The sequence below is a fragment of the Balaenoptera ricei genome, chromosome 11 (genome assembly GCF_028023285.1).
Source record: "Balaenoptera ricei isolate mBalRic1 chromosome 11, mBalRic1.hap2, whole genome shotgun sequence".
Lineage (NCBI taxonomy): Eukaryota > Metazoa > Chordata > Mammalia > Artiodactyla > Balaenopteridae > Balaenoptera > Balaenoptera ricei.
Genome location: NC_082649.1, coordinates 43,457,751 through 43,477,788, shown reverse-complemented (window position 1 = coordinate 43,477,788; position 20,038 = coordinate 43,457,751). Strand labels below are relative to the sequence as shown.

Sequence of the window (20,038 nt, the reverse complement as noted above, 5' to 3'; positions counted from 1 at the left end):
AGACTGCCAGACAAGAAAACGCAGACCCTCTTCCTTTGAGGGAGACCTAACCCTTTCTTCCCTGTTGATTCTGAACCAGGGGAGAAGCCGGTGAATGGGGCGTGTGCAGATGCGATCAGCCCTACGTGCTGGGTGCAGTGCGACAGGCGCGCCATGCTGGGAATATCTCCTCCGCGCTTCGGCTCCGGGTGGCCCGCGTGCGCACAGGTGTCTCCCGCGCGCCCTGCTCTGGGCGCTCTCGGCTTGGCGCCGCCGCAGTGCACAGAGCGGGGCCGGACTCAGCGCGCGCGGGAGGCGGAAGGCGCGCTCGGGGGCCGGCGCGGGACCGCAGCGCGCGCCCGGCCCGCATCCCTCTCCTCCCCGCTCTCTCCCATCGCCTACAGCCGCCCCGGACCCGGCCATGGGGAACGTGCCATCCGCGGTGAAGCACTGCCTCAGCTACCAACAACTTCTCCGGGAGCATCTCTGGATCGGGGATTCAGTGGCAGGGGCGTTCGAGCCCGCGCAGGTACCACCTCGCGGCCCAGGGTGTCCCCACACTCTCCCGTCATCCCCCAGGCCTCCTCTCCCCTTCTTGTGTAGCCTCTCACCCCGGGCCCTTCCTGCGACAGTTCTGTAATGTCAAACCTCACCCCTTAAAAGGTTTCCCATCATCTCTCTGGGGTGAATTGCAGACCCGCCCCTGCAGCTCAGACCCACTAAAATCCCTATCTTGGCCACGTGCAGGTCACCTAAAGGAAACTGTTCCTTCTCTGTGTTTCCCTTGGAAGGGATGAGTCATAATATACAGCACTCCTCCGAGGATAGCGCCCTTCTTTTCAGTTCTCTCCTGATTATTGTGTGACAAAGACAACGAATTTGTCAGAATATGAGGCGGAAAAAGGAACAAAGCCAACACAGAAAACACGGTGGGATGAAATCATCCGTCATATCATTCATTATCCCTAATGTATTTATGCTTCAACACACTTGAACAAGCTGGGGAAAAATGGTAAATAACAGCGATTTCAGTCCAAAATGTATTCCCATATGATTCCTGAAAGCCCATTTTAAGACAATTATTAGGCAAGTGAGTAGTATCCACATACTTGTGATTTAATGCACTCTCAACCGGAAACGGCAAATAAATGAAGAAAATCTATATAAAGAAATTGACTTTTCCCTTAAAAGAGCTTAAAATTTAAAGTTTCACAAAGGAATAACAGTGATAATTGTTAAGTGAATGTGAAAACGTGGGAAAAGGGAGGGAGACTCAGGGTTTAGCTATTATTTTTTCGAATTTTGGTGGATACAAAACTGTTTATTCCTGATTCACCTATGTACAAAATAATAACTTGTATTAAGTATAATATTTTAGTGGGTAAGCATAATTTAAGTTTGTGTTTTTAAATCAACTATTCTAATATTAGGCATCCAGTTTTCTATAGTTTTATAGTTAGTGTATTTTCAGTTCAATGTATCGATCTGTGGCATTGTAATTTTAGTTCTACAGATTGGAGTTCAGCGTTTGTGGATTCTCTAAAAGATACTTTGCTCCTCATTACTTAAAAGATGACCCTGGTCATCTGACTCAAAGACTGTTGCTGACAATCAAGAAAGGGAAAGTAATTCTTTATCTTCCTGTATGTTCTCTTGTCTTCTATTTAATTTTCCCGCCTTCTAATTTGATCTTTGTATTTTAAAGATAATATAACCTTCATATTCACTCTGTTACAGAATCAGGAATCCTTACCTTCCAGTCTCTAAGTCTGAGACTTTATATGACTTTTGTTGCTGGGTTAATATTATTTTTCTCTCCCGCGACCCCCATATTCTGATTTTGTGGGCTTTGGGGAACATGACAGAGGCTAGACTGCTAGGTGAGGATGTCTACTTTGCCTTGTAGGGATGTGGAAACAGGGTAATTGAAAATGACTAGGATGAAAAAAAAAGAAAGAAAATGACTCGGATGACTGATCTAGGAATGCGGGGAATAGGGTTTTTGGACATTCATCAGCCTAATAAAGACTTTTCGTTCCTTTTTGGAGAAATAGCAATACCTTCTCCAAATATTGCCGTTTTAACCCTGGACTGCTTTAGTGAGAATCTCCTATTTATTCCTCAGACACAGCTTAAATATCACTTCTTTTGACCAACCCTTTCCACACAGAATCATGCTATTCTCCCGTTTCACAACCTTCTGTGAATTCTCTTTGCTTTTAGGAATGAATAGCAAGCAAAATCTTTAATGTGTTTTTGGAAGCCTCAGGTGATCTCTTCATTGCATCTCTCTGCAGCATCATCTTAAGCTATGTTCTCTTATCCTTGCCACTGTGTCCTTCTTTGAGTTTCCCAATCATCTTTCCTCTGGAAACATGATCTTTACCTGTTTTCCTCTCTGCTAGGAAGATTCTTTTGAAATAACTAACCTTGAGATCTCAACTCAAATGTTGCTTCCTCATGAAATCTTTCCCAGGCTCTCAAGGCAAGCATTTCTTGTTATCTTACTTTGCACTGTTCATTACAAATAATATGAATTTTACATTTATTGTTGTGATCATTTTATGTTTAATTCCCTACCATTCTCTAAGTATCATAAAAGTAAGGAAAAATTCCACCACAAAATCCTCAGCAATGAACAAAATGTCTGATTAGTTTTTAATGGCCAATGAATACTTGTTGAATGAACAAATGAATGGATGTTTTTCCTTCTAGGGCATAAGCATCTCAGATTTATGGGGAACGTGAAATCCTTCATAGAACTTTTCAGGCTCCAAAACAATGATTGACACATTGTAGTACAATTTTAACTATTTGTTATGTGAATGCCAAAGTGATGAGAATTAAGACAGGTGTCAATAAAGTTTGGTCTTAGTGCTGTTAGATGGGTATTATAACTATTTGTGTTTTACCTTTTTTTATTGAACTATAGTTGATTTATAATGTTGTGTTAGTTTCTGGTGTACAGCAAAGCGATTCAGTTATACATACATATATGTATAGGTATCTATTCTTTTTCAGACTCTTTTCCAATTTAGGTTATTAAAACATATTGAATATAGTTCCCTGTGCTATACAGTAAGACCTTGTTGTTTATCTATTTTATATATAGTAGATTGTATTTGCTAATCCCAAGCTCCTAATTTATTCCTCACCCTGCTTTCCCCTTTGGTAACTGTAAGATTATTTTCTATGCCTATGAGTCTATTTCTGTTTTGTAAATAAGTTCATTTGTATCATTTTTTTTTTTTTTTTTTTTTAGATTCCACATATAAGTGATAGCATGTGATATTTGTCTTTTTCTTACTTACTTCACTTAGTATGATAATCTCCAGGTCCATGCATGTTGCTGCAAATGGCATTATTTCATTCTTTTTAATGGTGGAGTAATATTCCATTGTATATATGTACCACATCTTCTTTATCCATTCATCTGTCGATGGACGTTTGGGTTGTGTCATCTTTTTATCTTATAGAATCTAGTCATACTTTGATGGGGAAAGAGTTGAAAATGGATTCTGGAAGCTGTTAAAAGATGCACAGAGCTTAACTATTTTTCCACTGTTAAATCTGGCAGAGGGAATCATGGGCAGGACCCCTAAGTTTTGAAATAATTTGGCTGCAGTTGGGACAGACAGAGTGCTCTATTTTGAAAGAATACTGTGCTAGTCAATAGAAAGATTCAAAACCTAGCCCTTTTTCTGCTACCAATATATTATTAAGATAAAATTAAATATTGTGTGTGTGTGTAAGTACAAATATACACATTTGAAGTTTAGCAATTTATTACCAAATATAAAATGGGTCAATGTGAATTAAAGGCTTGCACTACCACAGCTCCACTAATTAAATTCTTTAGTTCTCTTCCTCTCTTTTTTTTGTAACTAATGGCATTGGTTTTTCAGAAGATTTCCTTAATAGACCAGGAGGTTAAAATTGAACCTTCTATGGTTCAAGCTGTCTCTTAGGGCCTGTTTTATTTTCTATATTTGTCTCTGTTAAAATGGATATGATGAAGCTGGCTTAACTGGTGGTTTAAAGTTTGGGTTAAAATTTAGGTTCCCTGTAAAGTAGTCCTTCTTTAATGTCCAAGTGCTAGTTAAGCAGTAGCTAAATATCTTCATGTATTAATACCCCATCACAGCAATAAAATTCCCAAGGACCTAAATTCTATCATAAACAACACTTAAAATATATTAGTTTTTTAAAGACAAAATTGTAGATTATATGAGATTAAATTTATAGTTATTTTACATTATATCCTAATCCTTTAAGTTACATTTACTGTCAGCAAATATTATGATTCCAAGTATTTAGTGTTAAAAGGTCTCTTGAATTTAATTGGAATGTATAATATTTTTGCTTAAATTTAATTAAAAGATTGAAGTGACTCTATGCTTTTCAGTTGACAACTCTGAAGCTGTTAGTACATTTACAAAATACCTTAGAGTGAGTGGGGAGGAATTTTCAGAAAGGAACCAAACTACCATCCCACTGTTTGTTTTCTGTTTGTCTCAAGTGTTCTTTTGTCCTTTACTGCCCTGTTTCTCTTTTTTATGACTTCTTTTGAAATTATGTACATTTTAAAATTCATTTTTCCCTTGGGTTGGCTTGTTAGTTATGTGCTGTTTTTATGGTACTGGTAGTTGCTACCCATAAGATGTCAACGTACAGCCTTGACTTATTAAAATATTATATAAATTAGTTCTATTGCAACTTATTAAAAATATGATAATTTAACTCCCTTCACTGCCTTCGCTTTCTATATTGTTGTTGTATATATTAATTTTCTATATGGTATATTTGTAATATGTATTTATAGTCAATATACATTTATATATATGCACATATTTCCTCTTTCCTTTGCTCTTTATTGCTTTCTTAATCTCCATTCTTTCATCAGAAATTATTTCCCTTCAACTAGAAATACTTGCTTTAATATTTTCTTTAGTAAAAATCTGGTGGTGATAATTTCTTTCAGTTTTTCTTTGCTTGAATTACATTTATGTATATACGTGTGCACTGTGCATAAATATAATGAATATTGAGTATAAATACATGTTCCATATAAAGAATTAGAATACATGACATGACAGAGGTACAAAATGCAGGCTTCTCAACAGATAAAATGGAAACCAGAGACAAACCAGAGGGAAACCAGCTGTTAGTTTTACTTTTAGTTCTTTGATGATAATATATCTTTCATTCTCTTCTTGTTATCTTTGGTTTCCAACAGTATGACTATGATGAGTTGACTGGTAGTTTCTTTATATCTGATAATGGTTCATAGCACTACTTGGATCTTGATGCTTGTTGGCTTCCATATGTTTTGGAAATTTTTCAATCAATTCTCTTCAACTATTGCTTCTGTTTCTTTTTTTAACCACCCCCCAACTTGGACCTATAGCTTGAAGAATCTTAGAATGTTCCTTGTGACCCATTTATTTCTTATACTCATTTTTTGTATTTTTTATCTTTTTTTTCTCACCATGTTCAGTCTGAATATTTTTTCTCACCTATTCCATTTCACTAATTCCCTCTTTATCTTTGTCTAATTTGCTGCTGATTTAATGTGAGTTCTTAATTTTAGTTATATTTTTGAATTAATGGACTTCTATATGGTTTTCAAAACCAATTTTTAGTTCTCTGCCACAATTCTCCATCTTATCAAGAATTCTTGAATACTTATCAGTTATTTTAAGTTCCATGTCTGGTAACTCCAATATTCAGATCTCCAGTGGGTCTCTTTCATGTATCTTTCCTCTTGCAATGCCTACTAATTTTTCAGTTTAGGTTAGACACCTGTTATGAAAATGTTATAGACATCATTTGAGGCTCTGAGTCATACTGTCCTCCAGAAATGATTACCTTCCCCCCGCTCCCTTTTGCCCACCCTCTACACCCTGCCTCTGGCAACCACCAGTCTGTTCTCTGTATCTAATTTTTTTTTTTTTTTAAGATTCCACATATAAGTACTTGTCTCTTTCTGTGTGACTTATTTTGCTTAGCATAATACCCTCAGGGTCCATCAGGTAGCAAATGGCATGATTTCCTTCTTTTTATGACTGAATAATTTGCCTTTGTGTAGATATATACACCATATTTTCTTTATCTATTCATCTGTCAATGGGTACTTGGGTTGTTTTCATGTCTTGGCTATTGCAAAGAGTGCTGTAATGAACATGGGGGTGCAGATATCTGTTCAAGATAATGATTTCCTTTCCTTGGGATAAGTAGCTAGAAGCAGAATTGCTGAATCATATGATAGTTTTATTTTTAATTTTTTGAGGAACCTTCATGCTGTTTTCCATAGTGGCTGCACCAATTTACATTCCCCTTGACAGTGCACAAGGATTCCCTTTTCTCCACATCCTCACCAACACTTATTTCTTGTCATTTTGGTAATAGCCATTCTTATGGGTGTGAGGTGCAGGAAGGATTGATTATCTTTTGTTTCTAGCAGGCAATAAGTGCAAGGGTAGCTTACCTTGAGCCAATCAGATATTTAGCTGATTCAAGGCTGGACCTACTTCATTTGTGAGGGCTTGTCTTTTCTCTTCACGCTTACTTTTATTTTGTTGCTCTCCAGGGGTTCTAACGAAAACCCTAGAATGTTTACCAGAATGTCTTCTACTTGTTGAACCTGAACTCAAAAATATTTCCTCCCCAACTTCTAAGACTCCTGGAAGCTCTGATGCTCTTCTCAGCTTCTCACCTGATTGCATAGAATTGGCGAATGCCTCAAGAGGAAAGTTCATGCTGAATTTTGGTATCACCCCTCTGTGTTTTTCTTCTGCTAGTATCTTGGCCACTGAAGTACACCCTCCCTTGGAGACTCCTAAGGCCATCAAACAAGTGTTTTCACTAATATTTTCACCAGATTTTCTGGTTCTCTGTGAGAAGTTTGTTCTGAACAAGCTAGTTAAAAAATTACTAATATAACAGGGGAAATATTAAAAAAAACACTTATTTTGCAATATAATTGGAATTGAAAAAATATATTCATTTACAATATTACAAAGCTTTTGAAGTGGTTACATTCCAGGTAATATGCAAACCGTTGAGAGTAACAATTTGTGTATTTATTTTTCAAGCTTTATTGAGATATAATTGACATATAACATTGTGTAAGTTTAAGGTATACAAATTTGATACATTCATATATTGCAAAATGATTGTCACCATAGCATTGGCTAACATCTGCATCACATCACATAATTACCATTTCTTTTTTGTGCTGAGACCATTTAAGATTTACTCTCGTAGCAGCTTTCAAGGATATAATATATTATTAACTGTAGTGTTAATCACTATGCTGTGCCTTAGATTCCTAGAACTTATTCATCTTATAGCTTGAACTTTGTATAGAGTAACAATTTAAAGTCCAAAAATTGAATAAAATGATTGACTGCTTCATGAAAAAGTAATATTTTACAGAAAAACTGACTTATAATGATTTTCACTATAAGTAAAAATTGTGAAAGATAGAGAAGATATTTTTTAAAGATAAAAATATGCTGCCTAAATTATCTTGCTTTAGGGAAACAGTATGCTATTTACTCCCTCTTTATGTGTGACATAGTTCAATAAAATTTGTTAAATGAATGAATGAATCAATGAGTGATTAAATTTACAGTATTTTATCTCTATTGGCATGAGATTATTTTGGATCTTTCCATTTAATGGCCCTGAAATGGGTAAAAATATTTCCTTCTTATTATTAACCTTTTCTTTACAATGCTATCTTTTGCTTTGTCTTGATTCATTCCTGGTTCATATTCAATATGTATTGGGCACTGCCTAACTGCTTTACATGCCATAACTCAATCCCCGTAACAATGCATTTTATAGGTTTAGTAACTGGGATGCAGAAACATTAAATAATTTATTCATGGTCAGTAGTTGATGATCTAGGAATTGAATTCAGTCAGCTGAGGTTCCAGAGCTCCCAGTTTTCACCACTATACCAGTGCTTCCTGACCTTTCTGGTGATAGGAGTCAACGGAGGTGTTTATTAAATGTGCTAGAAATTCGGATTCAGTAGCTCTGTGTTGGAGCCCAGCTCTCACTGTTTTTGCTTCACCTACGTTTTGGGAAATGCTGGACTGAGTGATGCTGCTGCCCCTTCATCCCTGTATCTTCTGTCAAAGGGTCAGCTGTAGGCTCATGTTTCCTCTAATCTGTCTTCTGAGAGCTCCTGGCTCCAGCCCATGAGAGACTCCTATGAGTTTTGACTTCCCTTCTCTCCTCTTTGAAGGTGAGACTAGAGTTCTGCCTGGAATAGAATTGCATTGGATGCATAAGGAAAAACAACTTGGTTTCCAATAAATTTCCTGTTCCCTCCCATCTCCAATACTTTCTGTCCTTGGATTTCTGTTAGCTCCTCACTTCCTTGCTTTCTCTCCTTCCAGCTGGCTTTCACATCCTTTCCTCCCCCTGCTCTGTGTTCTTGTTTTTTTCATTAGCTCTGAGCTCCTCCAAGTCTTCTGGCTTCCTTTCTGCTTATTCACTCTGGGCTGTAACTTTCCCTGACCCTTTCTTCTTTCCTCATTTTCCTCTTCCAAGTTTAGCTTTTATTTTTGTTTCTTTTGATTTTCCCTCCTCAACCAAGGGGCTAGACTGTGCAGACCCATAACTTGATGGGTCACTTTTATGGAGCACATGGTATTTAAAAGAGATCATACAAACTCATATATGTGGGGAATATCATTTTAGAAGAAATTCTGATTTGAAAGTGTTGTCCAGCCTGCTTGAAGACCTCACAGTAAAAGCAACACAAGAAAACAAGTTTCCTGGTCTCACAATTGTTAGTTTAAGTAGGAGATGCAAATTTGCTGCTACACGGGTGAGCCATATTTAACCTCTGGAAATGTTTTGTTTGGCCAAGACTACACTTAAAAGATAAGTACATATGAATGCCTTAAACAGGATTTGTATGCTTTACTCATATACTTAGCTACCTTGGGCACCCAGGTTATCTTCCTGTGCATGTGGCTATTTGATTCTGTGGTCCTTACTGGACAATTACATGGGGATGCTTTAATGAGACCATCCAGGACATTTCTAAACATTGGCATATTTTCCAACAGTGTAGAGTGTAATCATAATCATTCAGCAGGCAGGAAGTTGTCTTTAAATTACCAGGAGTTTGCCATTTTTCCCTTTGGGACCATCTTCCTTTTCATAGTGATCAGAATTCATTCCTAAATGAAGGCTCAGGTGTTTGGGAATTTCTTCTCCTGGATCTAACCATATGTATGAGCCAATATTTATGTTCTTTTCTCATAGAAAATAAATATTGATCACCAGATCTTATTCCTAAACACATTCATTCTGAAATTAGACTGATTTTTACTTGAATTTTACTGCAGGATAATTTAAAAAGTTATTCAGGTTCCTAGAGGTATATTTTGGACTTTTTTTTTTTCATGTAATTTATGTAAAAGCCAAGATTAGCAAGAATGGAAAAGCTCTCTGAAAAATATAAAACTTAAGTGAAAGCTGTTGTTTCTAAGTAGTGATGAAGGGGCTGGAGCTGTGAGTTGCAATCATGCTTTAGAAAGGAGGAGCTGACACTTCTCCGCCTGCTCCAGGGAGGGGAAGAGCTGTACCCTGGCCCTGATGCTTGCCGGGTGGTGAGGATACTGTGGGGCAGGAGGGCCAAGTGTCACATGGGAGGTAGAACCACTGGAGATTCTGTCCCAGGGGTGCAGCTCAGGACACATTTTCATTCTTCATTGATGTGTTCCTCTGAAAGCTCATTTCTTAGCTTTGCTTTTTATTTGGATCACTTCCCCTCACCCCCCACCCCCCACAATCCTTTCTTGCAATTCAGTTAAACACAAGCCTGTACATTTATTTTAATTCAGGGCCAGGGAAGTTAGTGATGATGATTGTAGTCTATGTGGTAAATATATATGTGTATGAATATAACATATCAATCTGTATCTGTATCTGTGTTTATCAATCTGTAGCTGCATCAACTACCTATCTGTCATCCATATATCATCTATCTCTCTCTCTCTATCATCCATCCATCTATCAATCAATCTATATATCTGTCATCAATCTATTATCTATCATCTATCTATCTATCATATATCTAAGCTACTCTCTCTTACAAGAACAAAATAATTTAAAGGTCCCTAATGTTAAAAATTGCCTTAACTATATCTATCTATCACCCATCTGTCATCTATCTATCTATCTATCTTTCTTTCTTTCACCCATCTGTCATCTATCTATCATCTTTCATCCATCGTCCATCCATCCATCCATCAATAAATCAATCATACATCTATCATCTATCTATCTGTCATCCATCAAGCAATCAATCAATCTATGTATCTATCTACGTATGTATCTATTTTTCATATATCTAATCTTTTACAAAAAATAATAATTTAAAGATCCCTAATTTTAAAAATTGCCTTATTATTACTTTCATACTTGATTTGAAGATGGATACTAGCCTTTTACTTGTGGTGAAACTTTTTTTTACAAGTGTTTCTCTGTGTTCTTCACTGCTGCCCCTGCCAACCCCAGTTCTTGAATACTGCTCAGCGGACCCATGTTTGTTTTCTGCATTGAAGCCCAGTTCCTTCCCAAAGATGGTTGAGTAGGTGGAAACATCTCTTTAGTGAATATGTACTATTTGCAGTGCTAGACTGAGGTCTTCTCAAGGAGTGAAACTATGTTTTATTTACCTTTTCTGTTATCCAGAAGACTTAAGTACTTAGATCCTGGTAAATGTTTGCAGAATAAATTAGTTTGGATATGGTAAAAATTCATTCATAGAGTAAACTTCAGCTGGTTTAAGCCTCATTCATTGACTTTCTGATTGGCAAAAATATGTATTTAATTATATCAAAGCTATTATTTTTGTAAACAAGAATTAGTAGCTTTCACTCTTATTATTTTTTGTATTGGAATAGAATGTCTGTTTTTTAAATTCATGTATTCATTTTGGAAGTTTGAAAGTCTATTTTTTTCTTTCATGGTTATCATTGTAAAGGTCAAAAAAAAGTAGAATCTAGCTTTTCATTCACTTTCCATGTCTAGGTTTTTATTAGGTTAATCCACACAGCGTATGATATGCATCTTCTCATAACTCCATTTGACAGGAGAAGGAGTAGAAACGTCGAGGGGTATAATGATACCCTCAGGGTGATGCAGCTTCTCTGTTGCAGTGTGTAAGATATGGTCTCCGGTGTTGGATTCAGCATTTGGGCTGAGTATCCTACTGATAGCACATCAAATGTCATCTTATGCTTGCAATTTTCCAAGTCAAGCTTTCTTGGATTTGTGAAGTAGGGAAATGCAGATGGAAGGAAACTTAAGCTAGAGAAAAATGCCTTTAATATAAGTTTCACACTGTGAAATCAGCCTTTCAGAAAGTCTTTTTGGTGAACTTTATTAACAACTGATGGGGTCTAGGAAGCTTGGAAGACAAGGAGTCAGGAAACCCCAAAGAGAACATGTCTGTCAGACGTCTTTCCTTCTGGGGTTTCCTTCCAGATGGATCTTGAAGGAAGTGGAGGGGCTCTCTGCCACTACTTTTGTATCTCTGTAACCCACTGGATGTGCAGAGTTTGGCATCCACTTTTTAAATTCTTTCCTCAATCTATATTTATTTCACTGTGAAATAGAAGCTGATCATAGCTGAATGTTGAAGCCAAAATATGAATCTTATTTTAGTTAGACACAATTTCTACCTTTTGAGAATTTTTACGTAGGGACCAAGGATTCTCTGATTTTTAAAATGCTATGTCACCGTTCAAACCTTGCGTTTTGCAGAAAGCTGTGGACCTGATCGCACATAAAAGCTGAGGGCAATTTGGAATTCTCTTTGCCTAGATTTTAGGGGTGGGTTTAAAAGACATTTGCAGAACCTGTGGAGAAACAGATGGAGTGATTCAGAGGTTCACTCGTGAATGTCTGCTGTCACTTAGTTCCCGTTCCCGTATGACAAGATTTTAATATTTAATTCACTGTAATTCTGCTGAATGTATGCTCTAGAAAATGTTGAAGGGAAAACTTGAGCTAAAGGAGATGGAACAGAAGCTTGCATAAACACTCATCTCTAGAGAGCTGGATCTCTTAAATCTATTTGCTCTCCGAAGCATTATATAGATGCTGACCTTTTGATGGGAATGCCATAGTGATAACCAGTTATTATTTAGGGGCAGGAGTATTATTTTAGAATACTTGCAATAGACTTGCAACTGACTTATTGCATGGGACAAATTTAAGAATATATGAGAGACATAATATTATGCTAATTGTTAATAGAATATTATTAATAAGAGTTTAGGAAATTATATGATGATGATGATGATACCACCAACCACTCTTTTTTTAAAAAAATTATTTTATTGAACTATTCTTGATTTACAATGTTATGTTAATTTCTGCTGTACAGCAAAGTGATTCAGTTATACATATATATTTTTTCATATTCTTTTCCATAATGGTTTATCACAATATATTGAATATAGTTCCCTGTGCTATGTAGTAGGACCTTGTTGTTTATCCATTCTATATGTAAAAGCTTGTATCTGCTAATCCCAAACTCCCACTCCATCCCTCCCCCACTCCCCTTCCCCCTTGGCAACCACAAGTCTGTTCTCTATGTCTGTGAGTCTGTTTCTGTTTCATAGGTAGATTCATTCGTGTCATATTTTGGATTCCACATGTAAGTGATATCATATGATATTTGTCTTTCTCCATTGCACTTACTTCACTTCGTATGATAATCTCTATGTCCATCCATGTTGCTGTGAATGGCATTATTTCATTCTTTTTTATGGCCAAGTAATATTCCATTGTATGTATGTGCCACATCTTCTTTATCCATTCATCTTTCAGTGGACATTTAGGCACCAACCACGCTTTATCAGTAAAGTTTGCTAAGGAATTTGCATACCTTCTGAACTCTTATAGTCCTGCAAAGAAGGTCCTGTGATTTTCATTTTTAATATGAGGAAAGGGAGTGAATAATATTTATTTTCTCCAGGTCAAATACCTGGTAGAGGCACTGGATTTGAATCTGCGTAAGGTTCCAAAGCCTGTATTTCTTCACTACATCACGTCAGTCAATTGAACAGTAGGAACTTCAGTTATAGGAAAATTATTTTGTACTCATTTGTTGTAATGTGTTTTCTTTTTAACATATTAGTAAAGTTCTAGCTTAATCTATCACTGCAGTTGGTTACAAATGGCTTAAGATGATATAGCTTAGCTTTGAACTGTAGTTTATTTTGAGATCCAGCATTTAAAGCCTGAGGTGGATGGACCTGAATAAATCACTTTTCTTCAGAGACAAGTTATTCAGATTTTTTATGATGATTCCAAAGACTTTTGTGACTTTTCATGATCTCCTCCTTTCACTCTGATCTACCAGCAGCCTTCTCTTTCTCCTGAGCTCAGGTTAATAGTTTTACAGGATATTTCTGAGACATGCATCCTTCCTTAGTTTTTTAGTAAGTGGGTCAAATGAGCAAGTACCATCATATCAAAAAGGTCAGATTTACTTAAAATGTATTGTTGCCTATATACCAAATATTGTGTATGCAGACTTCATATACATATTGAAAGTTCCTGGATAACTTCTGTCAGAAAAATCTATTTACTTTAACCGTTGAATCTTTATTCTTTTTTTTTTTTTTTTTTGAGTGGCCATCCAAAACCATAGTGTGTAGAGAAAAGGCATATTACAATGCAACAAAACAAAAAACAACTCAGTGACCTAACATGTTCTGAAGTACTCTTGTGAGGTTAGTAAAAAATTTTATTAATAAGACATGGGTTGTTTGAAGCATAGAAAATAATAATTTTCTGTCATTTGCAAAGCAGTTGTTTTAATGCCAAGAATGTGCCCTCAGGAGAAGGACTTCAGTATCTTCCATTTGAGAAACTCAGCCTGAGTAACTCAGGAACCAGAGCCAGTCACGTTAGGACTGAACACGAGTTAGGACTGAACACTCTCACACCGCGCTTTCCTGCAGTTTTGCTATCCTTGCATTACTGCTTAGCGTTTCTCAAACCTGGGCTGGGAGTGCAGATTGGTGAGGGGTCAGGAGCTCCCATGGCCCCTTTCCCTCTCCATGGGGCTGCCTCAGTTCCAGGGGGACTCAGGCTTGGAGGTTGCACCATCCACCTCTGGGGAAGCTGCAAGTCCCCGGATAGTTGATGCCACTTTTCTTTTTCCTAAAAGCAAGTGTGAAAGAAGACCAGCAACTCCTTCTCAAACTTGGGAAGGAGAAGACAAAGACGATCCTTGTCATTCATTTTGTGTGAACTCCTATTTAGCTATCAATAATTTTAATGAAGCCACATGTAAAACTTGGTATCAAATGATTTAACTAGTCAAACTACATATAATAACCATCTTCTGTTTTCAGATTCATAGTTTTGTTGGAGGCATTTTCTGTTGAACAGTAGGGACAGTAAAAAGTGAATGCTGAGAACTCTTTTATTTCTTTATTGAAGTATAGTTGATTTACAATGTTGTGTTAATTTCTGCTGTGCAGCAAAGTGATTCAGTTATACATATATATACATTCTTTTAAAATATTCTTTTCATTATGGTTTATCACAGGATATTGAATATAGTTCCCTGTGCTATACAGTAGGACCTTGTTGTTTATCTATTCTATATATAATAGCTTACATCTGCTAATCCCAACCTCCAACTCCATCCCTCCCCCAACCCCCTCCCCCTTGGCAACCACCAGTCTGTTCTGAGAACTCTTTTAGAAAGTTTGAAATAATTAAACTGAACTGAGACATGCTATAACATAATGATATCTTATTAATTTCCAGGAAGGAAAAGTAAGTGTGAAAAAATTGAATATGTGCCTAATCATTAGTAAAATATATAAATCGCATATACCATAGAATTCACAGGAATTGAAAGTCAGAAAAACTGAACAGATTCTTATACAGTTCTGCTATTTGTATTACTGTCGAGGCAGAGTGTAATCATATTCAGTCTAGAGGCTGTGTGTTTTATTTTTTCCATTTTGGCTTTAACATCCCTGCCAGCATATATCAATATTTTCCTAGAACACTAGTTTATAATTTATTAGTTATTATTAGCTAAAAATTTGAATACTTTTCAAGTGTTGATAAATTTTAGTTGCTCTAATTTTCATGAAGGCAAAAATTTATGGCTCATGAACTTGTTCTTGTATATATATATATATATATATATATATATATATATATATATATAATTTATCAACTTGTGCATGAAAGAGACGCTATCCGTATCCAAACATGTCTGCAAGTGCATGGATGTAGATCTTCAAGTATGTAGGTTTATGTCTATGAATATAAATGAGTATATATTTATTACTGTTGGGTGAATGGGAATATATCAAAGCATAAATTTTGGAGTTAGAGCACTTGGGGAAATTCTGACCTGGGGTAGTTGAGGACATTGTGTATGAGATTGATATGATAAGAGCTGAGAGGAACCCCTGAAAAGTGGGAGTGTAGGACAAGACATTCATTAGGATAGAATCTTCCACAATGCAGCTCTGTTTGTCCTGCCTGCCTTGTAGTTGACTGCTTAGCCTGTTCTGCTGTCATCTTTGACGGTCCTTGAGACTTCAATATATTATCTCAAATAAGTTTTCAAATGACCATTTTAAGTTATTAGATTTGTAGTATGTGACTTTGGACTCTTATTACTGCTAACTGAACCCACCTAAGGTTTGAGGTCCCAGCCCCTTCCCTCCACAAGGACTAAAAGGAGACCCCTTGAGGGCAGGTGGCCTGGTGGTAGGGGCAACAGATCCTGAGGCCTTTTCTGAACAACCATCTTTCATTCTCTCAAACTACCCAGCATTAAAATAGTTTCTGTGTGTGTATGTATTTCTTTTAGTGATCTCTAATACACGTAGATGTTCCTGTTATTGGTATTTATAAAATACCACTGGACATTTAAAGAGGGATAAAATGTTTAAATGATTCAGGGCTTCCCTGGTGGTGCAGTGGTTCAGAGTCTGCCTGCCAATGCAGGGGACATGGGTTCGAGCCCTGGTCTGGGAAGATCCCACATGCCGCGGAGCAACTAGGCCCGTGAGCCACAACTACTGAGCCTGCACGTCTGGAGCCTGTGCTCTGCAACAAGAGAGGCCACGATAGTGAGAGGCCCGTGCACCGCTATGAAGAGTGGCCCCCGCTTGCCGCAACTAGAGAAAGCCCTCGCACAGAAACGAAGACCCAACACAGCCAAAAATAAATAAATAAATTAAAAAAAAAAGTTTAAATGATTTGTGAACTTTGTAAAGAGATATTATAGAATTGAGAATCTGGTATTATGGTTTAAAATCTCATTCATTTTTGACTCTAGTGTATGCTGAGAAGACCGGCTTGGAATGGTCCAAGTGAGGAAAGAGAAATCATTTCCACTTAGGAATAAAATAGTGGCATTTGAAAGGAAGAAGTTAGAAAGTGCGATTCAAGGTACAGAATTAGAATGGGTATTAATATAACAATGGAATTTTAATTTTATCAGTTTAACATTATATTGATAGAGGGATTTTTTTTTGATTTTATAGTTGATGGTGATGGGCTGTTACTTACGTATAATCATATAGATTTTTAAACAAAATTTATTGAAGTAGAGTTGATTTAAAATGCATTAATTTCTGCTGTACAGCGAAGTGACTCAGTTATACACATATATACATTCTTTTTCATATTCTTTTCCATTATGGTTTATCACAGGATATTGAATATAGTTCCCTGTGCTATACAGTAGGACCTTGTTGTTCATCCATTCTATATATAATAGTTTGCATTTGCTAACCCCAAACTCCTAATCCATCCCTCCCCCACCTTTGGCAACCACAAGTCTTTTCTCTGTGTCTGTGAGTCTGTGTCTGGTTCTTAGATAATTCATATAGTTTTTTTTTAAAAGTTGGCTTAAGATAGAGCAGAGGATTTCCAAATAGAAGCTGACTTTGCTTAGATGGAAGGCAGAAAGACTAATTAGTCATTGCATGTAACCTGTTTGTTAAGTATTCCTCTAAGGGGAAATTGAAAATCAGTCACTATAGTTTATTTTTCAATAGAAATTGAAAAGAACATTGATTTATTGCCTAAAGTGGCTGAGAAAGTTTGCATCCAACTTTAGCAGAACCATGCACAATTTTTTTTTTTTGTTTTGATGTTCCAGTCTGCAGATGTTAGCTGTTTTGTGAGGAAACAATGGTGTCAGCTCTGAGTTTTCTTGGAAAGAAAGAGCTTAAAAGCTTTGGAGTGCTGCACTCACAGTCTGCCCAGCCAATTGACCATGATGGAATATTCAGGAAGTCCATGGGGAGTCATTCCATGGCAGCATTTGGAAGGAAACAATAAGTGGCTGGATGGTTTACTTTTCAGGCAAATGATTAAGAGGCGATTAAGGGAAAGTGTTAGGATGTGAGGGAGGGAAGGAACACTGAAGGTGTATATATAATATGGAGTGGAGGGATTATGGAAAAGACTTAACAGAATGAACCGTAGATCACAGCAGAATTTAGAAAAAGCTGGAATTGGAATTTGGACAGACCAGCTTAGATGTATCACGTGAAATAGAACACGAGATTCACATAATACAGAACATACTGGGACGTGTTTTTTTTGGAACAGTAAAGGACAGCGATAATGTCTCGTTATTCCGAGCCACTGGAAATCACGTCTTAAGAGTTGGAAAGACATCCTGCTCTTACACCTTTGCAGTCTTACTCTGATTATATTGGCCCTACTTTAAAATCCTAAGAAAGCTCTGGGTTTTGGAAATGGAAATCCAAGGCTTTAATCAAGCGAGGGGTTTTACTTTAGCAGTTTGGTGCTAACTCATTCATAATGTGTAAAGATAACGTTGCTTTAAACTGTTTTACACAATCTCTTCTTCCTGCCCTTCCCTCTTGCCTACTCACAGTTCCCCCCTCCCAACTGCAAATGAATGAATGAGTGAATAAAGGGAGGAATGAATGAGTGAATAAAGGGATGAATGAATTAGTGAATAAAGGGATGAATGAATTAGTGAATAAAGGGATGCATGAATTAGTGAATAAAGGAATAAATGAATGAATGAATAAAATTCTCTTTTCAGTTTAGATGATAGTGGGTGAAAGATAGTTTATTTCTCCCCAAAAGGCTCATGTTTATCCTTAAAAGCAAAATCAAGTTTCCTCTGAATACAAGTTTTTCTTCTTGATACCAGATACTTGAGCATCTGGAAGAGTTAGATATTAGAGAGAAAGATAAGGCAATGTTATGGAAGTGAGTGGCTCTACCCACAGTCATCCCTTCCAGAAATCACTTAAAGATCCTTTAATCTCAATGTATGGAGACTCAGCAGACACAAGACTCCATCTCTACTCAAGGCTCAAAATCTAAGAGTTGGGTTTCATTAGCCAGGATGTGTAAACACTGCAGCACACAACTCCACATTTTCCGTGCCTCAAAATCATCACAGGTGATTTCTTGCTCAAGTCCAGGTTGGATGATTTGACCATTCAGTGAGCCAAAGTCTTTCTTCTTGTGGCACTGACCTGCTCTAAGTCCTTGCCATTTAGAGGAGGGGGAGAGAGACCAGGGGAAAGACATATCTACTTCTTACCACTTCTGGAGTGAAGTGACACACTTTGCGTTGCCCCATTGTCCAGAACTCACTCGAATGGTTCCACCGGATGTGAGTGTGTGCATGGTAGGCTCTACCAGAGAGACTTAACCTTCCTGTCACAGCTCTAGGCAGGCTCTTTTTCTGGATAATAAGAAAGCGTAAATCTAATTGGGCACTTTCAAGGACAAACTAACTGGGCAGATTAAAGAGAGGGCTGTATATGTAGTATTTGCTTCTCAATAAAACTTTGGAACAAAAAGTCCCATTGAATTCCCCTTAAATACTTCTCTGGCTTCTCCTCCTGTCCAGTCCTGGTGAACATCAGGCTCTTTAGACTGGCGTTCGCTGAGAACAGTCATTTCATCAGGTGGCCCTGAGAAGTCAAAACCTAAGGCAGCTCAGATTGCTAAAGTGTGTCTTAGGGTTGCTTCCACTGGTAGGTGAAAGAGATGGGAATGCCAACCTGCCCAACATTTGTTCAGGGCTAGCCCTGATAGATAGATAACCAGGATCATAGTCCTGCCAGATTAAGTACCAGGTCAGGCAAGTTCTGATGAGATTTGGGAAGGAGCAGCAGTTTGGATAATTCTGAGGATGGTGGACTCATTGAGGGATAGAAAGAACATTTTTTAAAAGAGTCAAGAAGCAGCTCTGGGGGGAGAAAGGTTGAGAACAGGGCTCCTTTTTCACATTGCCTGGAGCTTACCCTCATTTCCAGAGAAATGCTCTATAGAAGCAGAGACTGGAAAAAGCTTAGTTTCTGGGGGGTGGTCCACGTATTGAAATATAGGGGTTCTGGGAGGGGTGGCTTTGCTTATTTGTGGTTGTTCTTTGTCATTGTAGTCACATGTAGTCACATGAGAATTACATGCCATGGGGGACAGGAAGCTTGATCTTTAGTGTGAAAGCTGTGCATTCTGGTGTGTTGAGGAGGGATGCGGAATATAATTAAGTCTGTATTTCTTCCAAGTAAATTTACAGGGGTAATTTAAGTGAGATGATCACATAATATGGTCCAAACACAGGCACATTAAACTAAAAGGGAATAGTATTAATTACCCTCAGACATCAGGTGTAAATCAAGACCACCTCAAACTAAAAAGGATGGATGTATGGCCACCTTACTTTTATTTATTTTTAATTTAATTTTATTTTATTCTTGGCTGTGTTCGGTCTTCGTTGTTGTGCATGGGCTTTCTTTAGTTGCGGTGAGTGGGAGCTACTCTTTGTTGTGGTGCGGGTGCTTCTCACTGCGGTGGCTTCTCTTGTTGTGGAGCATGGGCTCTAGGCACACGGGCTTCAGTAGTTGTGGCACAAGGGTTCAGTAGTTGTGGCTCACGGGCTTTAGAGCACAGGCTCAGTAGTTGTGATGCATGGGCTTAGTTGCTCCGTGGCATGTGGGATCTTCCCGGACCAGGGCTTGAACCCATGTCCCCT

The 20,038-nt window shown here is 37.5% G+C and overlaps 1 protein-coding gene across 3 annotated transcripts in view; it reads left to right on the top strand.

Moving 5' to 3' along the window:
- The first annotated feature begins 395 nt into the window (after positions 1-395).
- Positions 396-20,038, top strand: part of HMGCLL1 (3-hydroxy-3-methylglutaryl-CoA lyase like 1) — a 155,307-nt gene continuing 135,664 nt past the window's right edge. For all 3 annotated transcript variants that reach the window (XM_059937541.1, XM_059937542.1, XM_059937540.1), the window contains exon 1: positions 396-508. In XM_059937541.1, coding sequence (XP_059793524.1) covers positions 401-508 — 108 coding nt within the window. In that variant the 5' untranslated portion in view covers positions 396-400. The remainder of the gene's footprint in view (positions 509-20,038) is intronic.